At 37.9% G+C, this 19,117-nt stretch overlaps 1 protein-coding gene across 7 annotated transcripts in view; it reads right to left on the bottom strand.

Annotated features, from left to right (window-relative positions):
• The window catches only part of Ccdc18 (coiled-coil domain containing 18), a 111,229-nt gene that overhangs the window by 9,191 nt on the left and 82,921 nt on the right, over nt 1–19,117 (bottom strand). For all 7 annotated transcript variants that reach the window (XM_050155718.1, XM_050155715.1, XM_050155719.1 and 4 more), the window contains 5 exons: nt 13,982–14,081; nt 13,303–13,419; nt 10,723–10,866; nt 7,454–7,657; nt 5,325–5,462 (listed from right to left, as the gene is read on the bottom strand). In XM_050155718.1, the coding sequence (XP_050011675.1) occupies nt 5,325–5,462; nt 7,454–7,657; nt 10,723–10,866; nt 13,303–13,419; nt 13,982–14,081 (703 nt within the window). The remainder of the gene's footprint in view (nt 1–5,324; nt 5,463–7,453; nt 7,658–10,722; nt 10,867–13,302; nt 13,420–13,981; nt 14,082–19,117) is intronic.

The following is a 19,117-nucleotide window of genomic DNA, read 5'->3' as shown; positions in this document are numbered from 1 at the left end:
GGCACACCCTTTTAATTCCAGCATTTGGGAGTCAGAGACAGGCAGACTCAGAGAGCTCTGTGAGTTCGAGGTCAGTCTAATCTATAGAGCAAGTTCAAGGATAGGCTGCAAAGCTACAGAGAAAACCTGTCTTGAAAATAAAACAAACAAATAACAACGACAACAAAGATGATGCTGAGAACAGCAAGATGAGTTTTGTGCAGAAGTGTGCCCAGGCTACACTGTGGGAAAGGGAGGCAAGAATAGGATTGGATCAGATCTCTATAACCTGCTTGGACAATAGGTCAGGTTATCATATGCCAACTAGGTATTGTCTGAGGACAAGACACAGCTGATGGAGTATTTGGAGAATCCCAAAATGTACATCTGTGGAACAAAAGTGATCTCCAGAATCAAGAAGTGTGTTGGCTAACTTTATGTCAACTTGACACAAGTTAGAGTCACTGGAGAAGAGGGAGCCTCAATTAAGAAAATGCCTCCATTAGACCAGGCTATAGAAAAGTCTGTAGGGTATTTTCTTAATTAGTGATTGATGTGGGGGCCCAGCCCATTGTTCCTGGGGCAAGTCACAGGGAGCAAGCCAGAAAACTACACCCTTCCATGACCTCTACATCAGTTCCTGCCTCCAGGTTCCCGTGCTGTTTGAGTTCCTGTAAGCCAAACAAATCCTTTCCTCTCCATCTTGCTCTTGGTTATGGTGTTTCATCATAGCAATAGTAACCATAACTAAGACAGGGAGAAAGGGCAGATGTAATAGTTTATCTTAAAAAGGCTGCTAATGAATAGCTGTCATTGCCCTATGTATTACAAAACAAATTTCTCATGACTTTTAATGTGTATCCTAAATTAATTGACACACCAGAATTAAAATTATGAATAACTAACAGGATATTTTTGTTATAGGATATGTGGTCATGCTGTGAACCCAAGATAGCACTATGTACTGGAAAAAAAAAAAAAAAACCTGTTTTAGTTGTGGTGTGGCTCAACCCTAGCACACACCTTTAATCCAAGAGTTTTCTACTTGAATGTTGTAAACAGGATTAAATAAAGACAATGATAGGTCAAGAAGAGGAGCAAGCAACCAGCTGGGAGGAAGTGAATGTAGGATTATTAAGAAAAAACCATAGAGTTAAGTAAGAAGGAGCCAGGAAGACAGATAAAGGCAGAGGAAGTAGAAGTGAGGGGCACTCAGTTTGAGGAGGAGGACTGGAGGCAGCAGAGGAGGAGAGGGCTTCCGGGACAATGGCAGAGGATGAAGGTCAGATGGGTACTTTCTCTCCCTCACTGAGCTAGCAGCCTTTTATCCCAGAATCTGGCTCCCAAGTCTTTACTGGTAAAATTGAACAGCTGAGAATTTGTTACGAACAACATATTTTTGTTGGATAGTCCTGATTTAAGTAAAACTGTCTTGTAGTAAAATGGATATGATCTTTTAAAACACAGCAGTTTCTGCTCCATAAACACTACCTTTGCAGGAATCATTCTGGAATAAACACTGACTGCAATAAGAGCGGAAAAGCAGAGATGTCACCAAAGCCAGGTAGCTCCTGACACGCCTTGGTTCTGGGTTTAGGTTTGCATTCTTATTTTATACTCTAAAACCACAAGGTGGGGTGGTCAAGCAAGTAAGATTTTACAGGCGCATATGCAGTAGTCAGCAGGTTGTTAAGGGCAATGACTCATTGTTTCAGCTGTTTCTCCAGGTAGCAAGTGAAATCATGCTTGGCAAATAATATAAACTAACAAAATCATTCTCACTCCAAATTAATTTTGCAATTACTAAATGATTTTTCTGACAAATCTGAAACCTTAATTTTGGGTTGGCTAAACATTTTTTTAAAGAAAGAAAAAACAGTGTTAAGTTAGAAATTCCTAGAGCTAGTGTGATGCCTTGGCAATTAAGAGCGCTGGCTGCTCTTCCAGAAGACTGGTTCATTCCCCCGAGGACCAGTTTCAGGGCATCCAACATCCTCCTCTGGCCTTTTCAGGCACTGCATAACCATAGTACACATTCAGGCAAAACACTGTACATACAAAATTAAAATAAAAACTGGTAATCCCTTTTAAAGCTAATATGGTGATAGTATATATGCCCTTTCCTGAACAGAAATGGAGGAGTGGACTGGGGAAGTGGCAACAGAGGGGAGGTAGGGGAAAAGACTGGGAGGAAAAAAACTGCAGTCAGGATGCAAAATAAATAAGTGATAGTATATCTTCTCATTTTATTTATATACTTATTTATTAGGGTTTCTTGACACATGGTCTCATGTAAACCCGTGTCTGCGCTCTGTGCGCTGGCACCCAGTTCGCAAGCTTCAGGCAAGGGGCTGGAGGTTAAAATACACAGACACAGACAGATAGAGAGACAGCGACATGGGTCATCCTTGAATTCCCCAAGAATGCCTCCTTTATTGTGTTCAGGGGCAGCTTATATAGAGATAGCCACGCCCCAGCCAAACCCACCAGAAACCACTCTCCTGCCATCAGGAACTCCTGGAGGTCTCGTGCTCAGAGCAGCTGTAGGCACTCAGATCAGGGGATTACAAGAAATTCAAGATCTGGGGTCTCACTGCTCCCAACACAAAGGCATCAAGACCTTGCTATGTAGGTAAGGATAATCTTGTGTCTGTTTCTCTTGAATGATGCAATCACAGGTATGTACAAGTGTGCCTGATTCGGCCCTCTCGACACACTTTAAAACTAAATCTTTGTTAACAATCAAATAGAAAAAAAATATTTTATACAAATTATATATATTTGTCATACTTTAAAATGTTATTATCCCCACATATTAACAACACTAAAATCCCTTTTTAAAATATTTTATTTTTAACTTGTGTGACTGTGTGTCTATATCTACCTGCGTATTTAGGGTAACAAATGGTTGCAAAACCAGAAGCATCAGAGGTACAGGCACTGGAGTTACAGGTGGTTGTGAGTCACTGATGTGGGTCCTGATAATCAACCTGGGTCATCTGAAGAGCAATTACGTCACATCTCCAACTCTAAATTCACTTAATTATTTTTTCATTTCATATATTTATTTACTTGTGTCTGTCCATCCATCCGTCATCTATCTATTTGGGTTTTTGAGGTAGGGTTTCTCTCTGTAACCATTCCTGGCTGTCCTAGAACTCCTTTGTAGACCAGGCTGGCCTTGAACTCACTGATTCGCCTTTGTCTGCCTCCCAAGTGTTGGATTAAAGGCGTTCGCCATGAATTTTATGTGTATGAGTATTTTGCTACATGTATGCCTGGTGCCCGTGGAGGTCAGAAGATGGTGTCAGATTACCTCAGAATTAGAGTTATAGAGAGTGGTGAGCTGCTATGCTAGTTGGGTGCTGGGAAATAAACCTGGATCCTCAGTAAAAGCAGCATTTATAGCTGAGCCATAGCTCCTGCCCCTAGAACTATTTTTTAAGCAATTTTTTTATGAACTATCTGTTTATAATTAATTTTAGGTACTTATAACATTAATAGTTTAAAATGGATAACTACAGAAAACAGACTAGAAAATATGAACAGTAAATGACAAATACCTAAAATGGACTAATGGTTGCCTCTGAAGATAAAGGGTTACAAACACTTCTCATAAGTGTGTTTTCAAAAAGATTCAAACTGTGTTTCATTTGGCAGGCATTATGTTTTTAAAGAGATCTGAATCTAAATGCACTTAAATAAGACATAAGTTACAAGTCTCTCTGCCCCTACCCCAGGTGTCTAACAAAAACTCGGTATGGTGACACTTCTTTAATTCCAGCACTCAGGAGGCAGAGACAGGAAAATCTCAGTTCAAGACCAGCCTGGTCTACAAAGTGAGTTTCAGTATAGCCAGAACTACATAATGAGACACTGTTTCAAGGAAAAAAGAAAAGCTGAATACAAATGTATTTGTAGCCTTTGTTTTTCAGAAAAATTATTTTTTAGCACCAAACTCAATAAATATCGTCAAAAAAATTAAGATTTGGGGTAATCTTTTCAAATGTTTTAAAAGGATAAATGTAGCACAATTTCTAGTTGGAATTAATAATAAAAACCCAGAGTCAGATATAGGGGTTATTGCTGAAGATCAGAGAAGTGGAGCAGCAGACACCAGAGAGTTCTTACCTCTACCAATGCCCAGACCAAAGGAGCGATCATATCCTCAGACTGCAACTCCAAACTCTGTCTCCACCAAACCTCAGACTGCCCTGAGCCCCTTCTTCCTCCCACCTTATATTCCTCTCTCTGCCAGGCCATATCATTCCTGTCTCCACCTCCCTAGTGCTGGGATTAAAAGCATGTGATCCCAACTGCTGAGATCACCTTTCTGTGAGCTCTGTTTCTCTCTTAGACAGCTTCAATCTTGTGTAGCTCAGGGTAACCCTGAACTAACAGAGATCCCTTTGCATCTGTCTCCTGAGCCCTGGGATTAAAGGTGTGTGCCACCACTGCCTGGCCTCTAGTGACTTAGCTCTGCACACTGATCTTAAAAAGGCAAGATTTATTTGTTAAAACATAAACAAAATATCACTACAGATAAAAATATTCTAATTAATAATACTGTTAATTTTTATAAAGATTCAGAACATATTAATAAAACAGTTCTAGTACTGCTCCTCAAACTTACTATCAGATCAGAGGTTAGAAATTATAAAGTATTTTACAGTATTTTTACATCACATAAAATGGTTTTTGTCTGTAATTAAGAATTTCCAGGGGGCTGGAGAGATGGCTCAGTGGTTAAGAGCATTGCCTGCTCTTCCAAAGGTCCTGAGTTCAATTCCCGGCAACCACATGGTGGCTCACAACCATCTGTAATGAGGTCTGGTGCCCTCTTCTGGCTGCAGACATGCACACAGACAAAATAGTGTATACATAATAAATAAATAAATAAATAAATAAATAAATAAATAAATATTAAAAAAAAAAAGAATTTCCAGTTTGTTTTTCCACAAGTTCTATAATCAAAAATGATAAGACTCTAATCTAAGAACTTAACATATAGTAACTAATTTATTCCTTATAACAGTACTATAAGATAGCTATTATCATTATATGCATCTCTGAGAGGATTAAATAGCTTATCCAAAGTCATACAGTTCTAAAACAGGCTTGAAACTTAGGATGCATGTTTCAAGAACTAGACCTCTTAACTCTAGAGCACATTATTAGTCTTTTAGCTGAAAGGATATTAAATGCAAGGTATGTATTTAGCTTAAAATGAAGATCACACTATATTAATTTATAATGAACACTTCAAGAACTAGACTTATACTTTCATCCTAGTAGGTCAATTCATTTCAGTGGGGGCTACTGACACAAACTGTATTTTTCTTTACCTCCATATGATAAGCTTCTTTGAGAGAGTCTACTTCTAAGGATAATTTCTTTATTTCTGTTTGCATTCTTGCTTCTAAATGAGCTTCACGTACTTGAGAGGCCCCTAATTCTTCAGCCAAACGATTTCCATGAGCTTCCTTAATAAAAACGACATGTTGAATATAAATTATAGAGGTAGCTTATTTGGTTTAGTATAGCAAAATAAGTTTAAAGCCTTAATGGAAACATGCTAGTCTTTATGTAAACACATGTGCCAAGCATTTTTTTAAAGTTTTATGTATATAGGTGCTCTACTGACTTTATGCCAGAAGAGGGCATCAGATCCCACTATTGATGGCTCTGAGCCACCGCGTGGTTGCTAGGAATTGAAGTCAAGATTTTTGGAAGAGCAGCCAGCTCTTAACCTCTGAGTCATCTCTCCTGCTCACCAGACTAACTTATTATATGGTACACTTTAAAATACAGACATTTCACAGAAGACCAAAAGAAGGCAGTAGTACATTATTTGCTATATAAGTTCACTAATCAATGCCTTCTGTGAAACAAAGACCCATAAAAGGCTAACTTTGGCAGATAACAGCCTTCTCAGGTTAGGCAGTTGTTAGCCACCATAAAGATGCAGGGAATTTAAGCTGGGTCTCTGAAATATGCATCCATCATGGGTAAGGGGAAACATTGATGAAATATGTATGGAACTATTTTAAAGTAAGAACTATGTTAAAAGTTTTTAAACAACTGAACAAAAGTTACAAACTTTTGCTATCCAATTAGAACCAATAAAAACTGTTATAAAATCCCCAACAACAACTGTAGGACAAACTAATCTTAATTACTATAGCTTCTGTGTGATTATTCGGGTCTGGATGGCTGGAAAAGGAAAGAGCAGTCTCCGTCTACAAACAACAACAAAGTCAGACATTCTACTGCTTTAATTCTCCTTTTTCTTGAAGGAGACTAAAGTAACTACAGAATATGGAATATGAGGATAGCTTATGTAAAAAAACTAAGTAAGATTCAAATCAGATTATTCATAAAAAGAATCAAGGTTTGAACCAAACCAAAAGATAAACATGAATCTATATTTAGTTTGGATTAAAATATTATAAAACTTTCAATCTAAGCAATCTCCCATTTAAACTCATTTTGAGAACTGAGTTTATCTTATCAAATAAAACAAATTATACTAAACTCAGAAATTATCAACAAAGGACCAAAATGAGATAAAAGTAGATATCTTCCCTTTTTATGTAAACACCCAAATATCTGTTATATTCCTAATAAGTTTTCCTATATATGCTTAATTGCTCTAATATCCAGAAATTTGAATAAAAATATAACTAAGCCTAACAAAAACTAAAAGTAAAAATCTTTTAACTATATACCTATGATGAATTAGTTAGCATAAGAGAAAGCAGAAAACTTAACAAGACTTTCAGAATAAAAATAAAGTCTTTTCTCAAGGTCTAATAATTAACCCAAGTATATCAATCTAAATACTCTTTAAATGAGTTGTTAACTTCTAAGGAAATAAACCTTTTATTAGTAATCTTGATTTTTAATATACTTTCATCACAGAGAACTAAATGAGGTTTTTATTTAGAAGAAGGTTCAAGCACATGCAAATCTGAACATGCTAAATAACTCAATTGATTGAGAACTAGAGTAGCAAGAGTTCAGTTATGAAGGATTTTTATTATAAAATATTATATTACAAATAATTTAAAATCTAAGTATAACACAGTTAAACGTTTGCTTTAAGAAACCTGTGGTAGCATGTACATAACATGAAAGCAACTACTTTTTAGATAGCACGCCACAGTGAAGCCTTTGCGTACATAACATGAAAGCAACTACTTTTTAGATAGCACGCCACAGTGAAGCCTTTGCTAGTCGCTGCCCAAATGCTGGGATTACAAATGTGGACCGCCACACCTGGTTCTACTATTCTAGCCATTTCTAAGCAGACAGTTTGGTAAGCTTAAACACACCACACTGTGTGGAACACAGTACAAAATACGAAGGTTAAGCACTGGCGGTTCAGTGATGGGCATTACTATCTGCCTTCTGTTAAAAAGGAGTTAAAATTTAAAACTTCTTCAGTAAAATAAACTATTTAGAATAGGATTACCTTTTCTTTAGAGAGTTGCTTTATATCCTCCAATTCGCCAGAGAGTCTTTCTATTTCTCTCTGTGCTTGGACTTCTTGGCGACGAGCCTCCACCAGTTCTGAACGGAAGTTCTGCATTTGCTCCTGGGTCAGCCTCAGTTCCTGCCCCAAATCAGTGACCTCCTTGTACTGGGTAGCAATGTACTCTTCTTGTTCTTTTATAACCTGAAAAGCATAAAACAGTTGTGAGTTTCAAAATGAAATATATAGTTATGAAGTATACAGTTACAATTTGCTTCTTTATTTTCAAAGAGAATTTCCCTACAATTATCTTTATAAAACTACAATAAAATGAGCATCTCCTACTAGAAGTTAATATTTTTAAAAGCCTTAATGCACCAACACATGCTAAGCCACATTGCTAACCCATATCATTTAGCAAATTAAAGACTCAAGGGATCAGAAAAAGATAAAGATATACAGTAAAAACAGATTCAGACAAAAAATAAACTCTAAACGGTTTACAAAAAAAAAAAAAAAAAAAAACAGAAATAGAGTAGTTGGGTATGGTGGCACATGCCTTTAATTCCAGCACTTGGGAGGCGAAAGCAGGCAGATCTTGGTGAGTAGAAAGACAGCCTGGTCTACAGAGTGAGATCCAGGACAGCCAAAGACACACAGAGAAACCCTGTCTGAAAAAAAAAATTTAAAAAATAAAAATAAAAGAAATAGAGTATAAAAAAGGCCATGTAAAGTTGGAAAATACAGCCAGGCGGTGCAGCACTAGAGAGGCAGAGGTAGGCAGATCTCTGTAAGTTTGAGGTCAGCCTGGTCTACAAGAGCTAGTTCCAGAACAGGCCCCCAAACTACAGAGAAACCGTGTCTCAAAAAGTCAAAACCAAAGCCAAAAAAAAAAAAGAAGAAATAGACAAAAGTCTGAATTATGTATATTTTTGTGTTTTCTTTGAATATTTTGACTGTGAATGAGCTAACTACATAGAGACATTTCATTGTATGTGCTGATAAGCTAAAACAAAATATTTATTTTAAAAGTATTTTAACTTCAAAATTTAAGTCTAAGGACGTGTTACTTTGGAAAAGAGTTTTGCTTTTGTTTCCACAGAAGATGAGAACCTGTGGATTCATCCCAGGCTAATGTGGCTTGACAGAGTAAGACCCCCCTGAAATATCTTTTATGAACCCTAAAAAATACTTTGCCCCCCCGCAAAAAGCAGGAAGCACTTTGGAGAAAACTATACCCAAACTCCCAAAATGATTGTTTATAAAAGTTTGTCTTTATTTTAAAAGGGTTGGTTATAAATGATTAATGGGGGGCTGGAAAGATGGCTCAGTGGTTAAGAGCTTTGCCTGCTCTTTCAAAGGTCCTGAGTTCAATTCCCAGCAACCACATGTGCTCGTAACCATCTGTAGTGAGATTTGGTGCCCTCTTCTGGCCTGCAGGGACACATGCAGGCAGAACACTGAAGACATAATAAATAAATACATCTAAAATAAATAAATAAATAAATAAATGATTAATGGTCACAGAAAATGCAGAGATGTGGAGTTTGTTTGGGAAGAATGTATTGGGAAAGTGGGAGGGAAGGGAAAGTGGGAGGAAAGAAGAAGGGGAGAGACAGAGGAAGGCAGGAAGAGATAGATTGGGTGTGGGCAGAGCTTCTCTTATAAGGGCCTCGCACCTGCAAACAGTGCCCTAGCAGAGGGGTGGCTGTGCCCAAGGGGCAGGGCCAAAGTGGGCCTGTATACTAACAAATAAAACCAAGTATGTTACTAATGTAGGAAAAGGAGACCAGAAAAGAGCATACGGTCATCATCTACTACACAGGGAGTTCAAAACTAGTCTGAGCTACCTAAGACCCTGTCTCAAAAGAACAAAAATCAAACCAACAAGTAGATTGCTCCTGAGAAATGACCTCTTGAGGAATAACACTCAAGACTGTTTTCAGGCCTACACAAACATGAGTACATACTCCTAAATAAATAATAAGTAAATACTGCCATGAAATATAGAATTAAAACTCACAATTGATCTATACAGCTGAGTTGTGGATTCTCTATGAAGGTGAAACATCACTGCAGCTATTATTTCCTCTGAAATGTTACTAATTACTTAAACTCCTAGTAAATGACAGGTTACGTATTTCTTATCTGGAAACGCAAAATCTGAAATACTCCCTGTAGTGATATTGTGTTTATGTTTTAACAAATAAAGCTTGTCTGAAGATCTGAGGGCAGAGCTAAGCCTCTAGAGGCCAGGCAGTAGTGGCACACACCTTTAATACCAGGACTCAGGAGACAGGCAGAAGGATCGATCTCTGTTACTTCAAGGCTACCCTGGGCTACACAAGAGAAACAGAGCTCATACAACGGTGATCCCAGTACTTGGGATCCCACGCCTTTAATCCTAGCACTAGGGAGGTGGAGACAGGAGTGATATGGCTGGGCAGAGAGAGGAATATAAGGTAGAAGGAGACAGGAGCAGTCTGAGAAGAGACTCTGAGGACAGGATCACCCCTTTGGTCTGAGCATCAGTACAGGTAAAATAACTCTTAATGGCTGGACTCTCTGTGTCTCTGATCTTTAGCATTAACCACTATATCTGACTCTGAGTTTTTATTACTAATTCCACTTAGACAAACTAAAGTTCATGATAAAACTCCCCATGCCTCCCCCAAAACACATTGTGAATATTATTTTGGCAGAGAGAAAATTTCACAGTATGAAACTGTTTGATTGCTGTGGGGTTCTTGTACCCTGTAAAGATTTTTCACCTGGGCTACAGGAGACTGAACCGGTCTAAAAGATGAATAGCCTTTGACCACAGCACATGGGAGGAGCATGCCTTAGACCCCAACACATGGGAGGAACAGCCTTTGACCCCAGCACATGGGAGGCTCAAACCTTTGATCCCAGCACCAGGGAGGTAGAAATAGGATCTCAGCCCAATTCAGTCTGAGGATTCAGAGAGACAAGAGCTCCCCTTAGGTCTTAGATTTAGTAGAGGCAAGAAGTTTCTGATCTTTCAACTTACCTAATATCTGACTCCAGGTTTCTATTATTAAGACTAATTATGATCATGCTTCACATATAAAATCTTTTTAAAGATCAAAAGAACTAATAGCATCTGGCACAAATAATTAGCTTTTAAAAAGCTGGAGCAGTTTCTGTATTTTAAAACCAAGGTATTAAAAATAAATAAATAAATAAATAGAACAGGGCATCTAAAAGATATTCATTACTCTTCCCTTATGTGAAAATAATTTACTTACATTTTCCATTTCTTTCATCCTTTGTTGTGTTCTTTCCGTTTCCTTTTTCAGCTGACTTATCTCCTGTTCATTCTGGAGCATTATAAACTCCTTCTCCCGAAGCTGTTCTTTGGCATTATGCAACTTTTCATTTAAACTTTCTACCTGAATTTCAAGCAGATGATCATTATTAACACAACTAAGAAAATAGAATTACTCCTAGCTGTGTTCTAAGTGAAACCAGCCACTTATGTACAAAATATCTAAAAGAAGGCAGAACATGGAGGTTCACACATACAATACAGCAGTTTGGAAGTGGAACAGGAGGGTAATAAATTCAAAGCTAGCTTACACTACACAGCAAGACCCTGTTGCAAAAATAAGAATAACAACAAAAATACCTAAAATCAAAATTTTAAAATTATTTTTCTGGGGCTAAATATTATAATTCTGCTGGCCTGCCCTATCACCTGAGCACCCTGTTCACTTAAGAGTCAAGATCCGCCCACTCCCAATCTCCTCCTTCCCGCTGATGCAAGCTGATTTCCCTTCCTCTTTCTCTGTCTGTTCTTCTAAAGAGGAAGCTGTATCCATAGACTGCTCGTTTGTTTCTCAGCCTCCCACACCCGAATAATCATACAGAAACTATATTAATTACAACACTGTCTGGCCAGTAGCTTAGACGTATTCCTAGCTAACTCTTACATCTTAATTTAACCTACTTCTATTATCCTTTTGTTTGTTTGTTTGTTTGTTTGTTTGTTTTTATTTTTCAAGACAGGGTTTCTCTGTAGCTTTGGAGCCTGCACTAGAACTAGCTCTGTACACCAGGCTGGCTTCGAACTCACAGAGATCCGCCTGCCTCTGCCTCCCGAGTGCTGGGATGAAAGGCGTGCACCACCTATGCCCGGCTCCATTTCTATTATTCTGTGTATTGCCATGAGGCTGTGGTTTACCGGGTAAAGTTCCAGTGTATGCCTCCTTCAGCATCTACATGGCATATCTCTCTCTCTCTCTCTCTCTCTCTCTCGCTCGCTCGCTCGCTCGCTCGCTCCTGATTTCCCACCTGGCTTTACTCTTCTAAGCCACTGGCCCAAAAAGCTGTATTCATCAACCATATATATAGAGCAACACATATATAGAAGGACACCTCACATCAGGCAACCTCTGCTTCTCCCTTCCTCCCTCTTCCTCCCTCTTCTTTTCTCTTTCTCTGTCCCCCCCTTTCTCTCCCTCCCTGCCTCCATAACCCCTTTCCCTTATAAGCTCCCAATACTCACTAAATAAACTCTATGCCCAAGCTCTCGCCACATGGCATAATTGTCTGTCTCCTACCACTGCAGCCTCGGGTCACCTGCCACCACAAATCATAACACTAAAGAGATGGCACAGTGGTTCAGAGCACAGTTTTCTGCTTTTGCATGACATCTCACAACCATAATTCCAGTTCTAAGGAATCTAGTGCCCCCTTCTGGGTAGATGATACACAAACATACTAGCCCTCTGTTTCTTTTCCAATGATGACTTATCATACATGAGGAATCAAATACTCCAACTTCATTTAAGGCTTATGAGAATATGGGCTTATCCTATGGCTACAAGTACCATTGTCTCTCATTTTTTAAAATTCTTTTTATCCATTCCTTTTATATTAGCATTCCTTGGCTTATTTTATGAATAAGTCTCATACTTCCTCCCATCAACAAATGTTTCTATCAGTATTTTATATAAGTACACTAAACAAATAAAACACTTTATAATTTTAAATATACATGTAAGATAAAAATATAGAGAACACAGTTCTTCCTTCCCACATGATTTCTTTCAATTAGATTCTAGAATTACTTATAAATCCTCCCAGTAATATTTTATAGCTAATCAAACATGTACATATTGTGGTAAGTATATACATATATTGACAAAATGAATAGTAAAGTAGAATACACAAGACTAATAAACGTATCCAGTGTTTCTATCACGTGCATTCTATAAAATACAACCATATTCAGTATTGTTATGCCGAGATCTGCAGAGTCCCCCAAAAACCAACAAGGAGACTGAGTCCCATATGCAAAAGCAAAGAGCCTTTACTCTTACTCAAGTTCGTGAACTCGGACTCCGCATGCCCAACGTATTGGTGCAATCAGAGAGCCCTGAGTTGGGGTGGGTTTTTATAAGAGCAGAGGAATTTCTAAGGTCCAGGACCCCTGATGGGCTGACATTTGTCTAGGGATGCCTTGACAAACAGGAGATGGGTGTGTGCTGGGCTAAGGGACATCAACTTAGGAACTTTCTTTGGATAATCTGTTACTGGGTGAAGGGTGGGTGGTCTCAGTTTGTGATCTTTCTTGGAACCAGGTTTGCCTTAGGATAAACTGAGACTCAGGCCTACCTTCCTGTTGGTCTATAGAGCCTGTCATGGCAGGTGTGTACCAAGCTGCCCTGGGTCCTACAGTGTTATGTGTGGGGTGACTGGGCACAGGAATTCAAGGTCAATTTGGGCAGCACAGCAACAGGCGTCATCACAAACAACAAGAACACTCTGATTTTAATGGTGTTAATTTTTAAACAATTTAAAACATGAAATTTTAAGATAATTACCTGTTTGTTGCATTCCTTAAGTTCTAATTCTGATTTCTCCAGAGTACCCTCTAACTTGATTATTTTTTGTTCCATTTCTCCTCTGTGCTCACGAATGGTCATATCCAAATGTGTAACCTAAATACAAGAAATATCAAGCTAGTTGTTCCATTTTATCACAATGCAAACACTGGTGTGGTTGGAACATACTTTTACAACAGGTATTTTTATCAACAAATGATAAGTTTATCCCAAATAAAGCATTGTTTCAAGTAGGATTTGAATTCCATATGTATTATACATTATAGAAAGTTAAAATGGAAAATAAGAGAAAATGACTCAGGTTTCAATTTAATTGGAATAAAAACTGCTAAATAATGCTTTGTTTCTCCAACATTTAGGTCACAGCAACATGTTCAACTGCATATTCTTTGATACAGAATTTAAAAAAATCTAAAGGGTAGCAAGCGAACCCTTACACACAAAACTTACTGGTCAGGCTAAATTGAAGTTTCATGGTAAAGAACTTTCAGCCAGGCATCTACACTGCCAGCATTTGGAGGACTATAAACTAAAAAATCTATTTATTTCTAACTTTACAAATATTTATAACCAGAAACAAAAATTGGTGACTTCTAAAACCCTTCATAATTGTCCCATGGTAGAAATTTTTATTCAAATATAATTAGGAAAAAACAACCTGAGCTGCTCTCTGCTTTAGCTCCCAGTTTCTCTCCTTAAGCGCCTGATCCATTTCAACGAGTTCTTGTTTTTTGTCTTCAATTTCCATCTTACATTCTCTAAAATTTGTCAAAAGAAAAAGATAAAGCAGATAATATAAGTACTATAATTTTTAAAGGTAGGTAAACTGAGTTATTGTTTCCCATAAATTAAAGCAACAGACTGTAGTTAATTCAGACTGATAGGATTTAAATCAAAGGAACAATGTATAAAAAAAGTGACTGAAAACAAAAGTCAACTCACACAGAAATGGGTTCTCTGAGCAATTACGGTGGCAGCTTATCCTAATATAGACAGTGTAGAGGAACTGGGGAAGACGTATACATACATCACTCTGACTTCTACCTGCATCCATACACACCATGTGCTTCCACATGTAGGAACATGCACACACACCCATCATACATGCATGCACACACACCAAAACAGAACAGAAAAAGGCAGTATGAAATGAGGCCAGGAAATTAGGAACCTTATATAGGGCTTGGTATTCTATAGACCTGAGTTTTTGAAAACTGTGTTCTGTGGTAAAACAAGCATAAAATAGCCTATTAGCCATTTGAAAGTGCATAATTCACCTGAACTAACTGCATTTGCAATGTTATGCAGCATCACCATTATCCATTTGCAGTACATTTTTTATATTTATTTATTTATTTATTATGTATACAATATTCTGTCTGTGTGTATGCCTGAAGGCCAGAAGAGGGCACCAGACCTCATTACAGATGGTTGTGAGCCATCATGTGGTTGCTGGGAATTGAACTCAGGACCTTTGGAAGAGCAGGCAATACTCTTAACCACCGAGCCATCTCTCCAGCCTTGCAGTACATTTTTTTGTACAACAAAAGGAAATACCATATGCTTCAGGGATCATTTTTTTTCTCATATTCTGTCTTCTAGCTCCTGACAACCATCAATCTTTCCTATCTCTATGAACTTATCAATTCTAGAAATTTCATACAACCAAATTTTACTAAATGTGTCTAGCTTCTCTTAGCATAATGCTCTTAGTGTTCCTCTACTTTATAGCATGGATTATCACTATTTTAGTGCATTTTCTGAATTAATAATACTCCTTTTATGGATACATCATATTTTCTTTATTCATTCATCATTGTGGCAAATTGGTTTCTTGCCATTTTTTGGCTATTATGAGCAGAGGTGCTATGAACATTTGTATAATTTTTGTTTAAATATCCACCTTCAATGCTTTTAGATATAACTAGGAAATTATTATACTAAATGATAATTTTATATTTAACTCATTGAGAAATTGCAATTATTTTCCCACAGTGGCTATCACCACTTTTGTTTCCTATCAGCAATGAATCAGAATTTCACTTCTCTACATATTTCCCAACACTTGGTATGCAAGGGCTGATCTACTGAGTAATGAAATTGTGTCTCAATACTTCAGTTTTTCATTTCCAAAGGACTTAAGATTTTACTGAGAATGTTTTAGAAAGCTATCAGAAATCTAAAAAGAAATCAATATGATATGATTTATGTTTGAAATCAGAAACATAATGAATCCTGTGGAAAGTGGATTAGCAATAAATGAGACCATAGGAGCCCATTATGAAGACCCATTCATACCCCACAGAAGAAACAACAATGGACTGTGCACAGTGGTAACAGGTCCGTGGGTTTTAGAATATGTTTCAGAAATAAGGTTGACAAGACCTGCTAGAAAACTGGATAACACAGAAGAGGATAATGCTACAGCCTTCTGGTTTGAGCAATTATATTAGAAAGACAGGAAGGGCAGACTTATAAGAAAATATATGAAAGTGTTGGCTGAGTTTGAGATGCCTCTAAAAATGTCCACTAAAAAGGGTTGGAAAGATGATTCAATAGGAAAACACACTTGCTGCCAAGCCTGACAACATGAGTTTAATCCCTGAGACCACTACGGCGGGAAAAAAGAACTGATCATCACCATCTGTCCTTTCAGCTGCACATGTGCACCATGACACATGTCACACACCTACCTATGCACACAGAAATAAATCAACCGAGTGTTTCCCTGCAGACCTTCCCAGCCTTTCCGTCCAGTCCACCTTCATTCCTGTGTCAGTCTCTGATACCAAGAAGCATCTCTGCCAGGGAGGGTAAGACTCGGGCAGGCAACACTCATTCTTCCTGTGCGCCATTACAACCATACCATCATCACCCTCAGCCCAGGAGCAGCCAGGCAATCCAGACTTACATCCACACACCTATGGACACATGATATTTTTATAAAGAAGCAAGAAATACACACTGGAAGCAGACAGCATCTTCAATAACGGGTGCTGGTAGACTAAATGGCTGTGTGAAGAAGAATGCAAATAAATCCATATTTATCACCCCATACAAAACTCAACACCAAACAAAACAAAAGATCATATACCCTGAATCTGACAAAAAAGAAAGTGGAGAATGGGCTTGAACTCATTGGCACAAGAAAAAATATTCTGAGCAGGACACCATCAACACAGGCACAAAGAACAACAAATAATGGGACCTCATGAACCTGAAAAGCTTCTGCATGACAAGGATATATCACTGGAGCAAAGCAGAAAGATGCAGAATGTAAAAAGATCTTACCTACTATATCCAGTAAAGGACTAATATCTAAAATATCAAAAAAAAAAAAGGAAGAAAGAAAAAAAATCAAGAAACAAATAATCCAGTTTAAAACTGGGGTATAGAACTAGGCTGAAAGTTCTCGAAAGAAAGACAAAGGGCTGAGAAACCTGTAAGGAAATGTTCAATATCCTTAGTTATCTGGGAAATGCAAATCAAAACTACTTTTAAGATTCCATCTTCTAATAGTTAGAATGGCCAAGATCAATAAAGCAAATGACAGCTCATGCTGGTGAGGACGTGAGGAGAGGTTGGGAACTAGCAGGCTCCTACAACAACTCAGTTAATATATTTCCTTCTTGGGACTCTGAAGGAGTTGAAGACTAGATAGTTATACTTTTCCTTATTTACCTGACACAGAAAGCAAGTCATGACAGAAAATAAATTAAGTACAAGACTTTGGACTCACAAAGATAGGATAGATATGGAGTATTTTCTGTGAATTTATCAAAAGCAAATGGCCTAGACATTGTTGATGTATTTATTACCTGTATATATTGTATATACTGTACTTATTGTTTATAATTTTTCTTTCATTAGTTATAGTCTTTTTAAAATGTTAGACACAAAGGGGAAATGTAGTGGCATTTCATTTGTATTTTAATAAATAAAGCTTACCTGAAGAACAGAGTAAAACAGCCCTACTGGTCAGTCTTATAGACCAGGCAGAGGTGACACACACCTTTTAATCCCAGCAGTCACACTAGTTCACCATAGAAACCAGATGGTGCATGCCTTTAATCCCAGTGGTGCACACCTTAATCCATGTCCTAAAGAGGATTATAAAATGGGAGGAGACAACTCTCAGTCTCATTCTGAGATTCCTGGAGGAAGGATCGCCATTTTCGGACTGAGGGTGAAGTAAGAGCTTGTGGCTGGCTGTTTTGCTTTTCTGAACTTCAGGTTGAACCTCAATTTTTATCTCTGAGATTTTATTAGCCCTTGATGTCCTGGAACTCCCTCTGAAGACCAGTCTGGCCTTGAACTCACATAGATCCATCCACCTGCCTCTGACTCTTGAGAGCTGGAATTAAAGGTATTATGTGCCACCACCAATTTGGGCATTTTATTTAATTTAAGCCTGGGTCTTAGCTATAAAAACAGAAAATACATATAATTTTCTATCCCTGGCATAATCTTAGTTTAAAATAATGCCTTAATATTTATAACATATTGGGCTGGGAATGGTAGTACACTCTTTTAATCAGAGCATTTGGTAAGCAGATGTAAGTGAATCTCTAAGTTCAAGACCAGTATGGCCTACAAAGTGAGATCCCGTCTCCTAAAAGAAGAAAACAAGGGTACACATACAGAGTTACTATTAATAATATTCTGCTCTTAGTCACTGCCGTATGCTTTGCTTGCCTAGTTTTTGTGAGAAGTCATTCAGCCAAGAGCCTTTTGGATACTAGTCCATTAGGATGTAATCTAAGGTACTCTAAGCACAGCAAGAAGTGTGCTTGTTCTTTTCCCTTGGTTTATGGTCAGAGTTTGGCTCGCAGGTCCCAGTGCCCACAGAGCAGAGGAACACAGCAGTTTTCTTATCATAAGTGCTCCCCAATGAACATTTGTTATCCTTTACTATGGGCTCACGAGGACCTCCTATAACTACATTACATCCCGGCACCCAACACCCATGTGACCTAAGCCCCTGCTCCACAGCTGAGCTCCAGCTGCCCCATCATGCCCATTCAGTTCTCTTCACTGCCTGCAGCATCCCAGGACCACTCTGGTGGTACAACTGACACGCAAGCTGGCCAGCATCCTTATACATCTCAGTAGTGACTTGTAACAGAGGCAAGTCATCTGAAATTAGAATGCAATTTGTAAATCACTCCCAAAATAGTTGCAGATAATATTACCATCCTTTTCCTTTTTACTATGTATTGAATTCTAGGAGAGGTATATGACCTACCTAGGATTATACATTTTTAGCCATAGCTGCGATTAGTTTGATACTTTATATTACATCCTTAAAGAAATGGTTTGATAACATTGATAACATGAATCAAGAATGAAAAAGTTATGGAAATGATACAGACTTTACAGACTGGTAACGAGAAGTTATTTGAAAGAATTCATACTGTTCACATTGACAATCAATCTGTTAAAAAGCTATGACAAGCTAGCAGATAGAGCATTCCTCCTGAAAGGCAGTCCACACGCCATCCAAAAATCTCTAAGGATGAATGGAAAATTAAAAACCTGGATTCACATGTGCAGAATGAAAACCAGAAATTGATTTCATCAAATCATTAAAAATATTCACAGATCAAGAGATTCAAACTTTACAAAAAACTGTGATAAAAAGATTTGAAATGATTAAAGAACTTGTCATAACTGATAAGTAAGGAGAGGAGGTACAGACAAAAGACAATAGTAAAGACATAGCATCGCCAGTACCTCAGAGTCAGAGATGACTGTTCAAGAGTTTTAGCTACTTATCCTGCTACTGCTTCTGAAA

Source organism: Alexandromys fortis, unplaced genomic scaffold (genome assembly GCF_014885135.2).
Source record: "Alexandromys fortis isolate MF-2015 unplaced genomic scaffold, M_Fortis_MF-2015_v1.1 scaffold_87, whole genome shotgun sequence".
Taxonomy (NCBI): Eukaryota; Metazoa; Chordata; class Mammalia; order Rodentia; family Cricetidae; genus Alexandromys; species Alexandromys fortis.
This window is presented reverse-complemented; position numbering and strand designations above follow the sequence as displayed.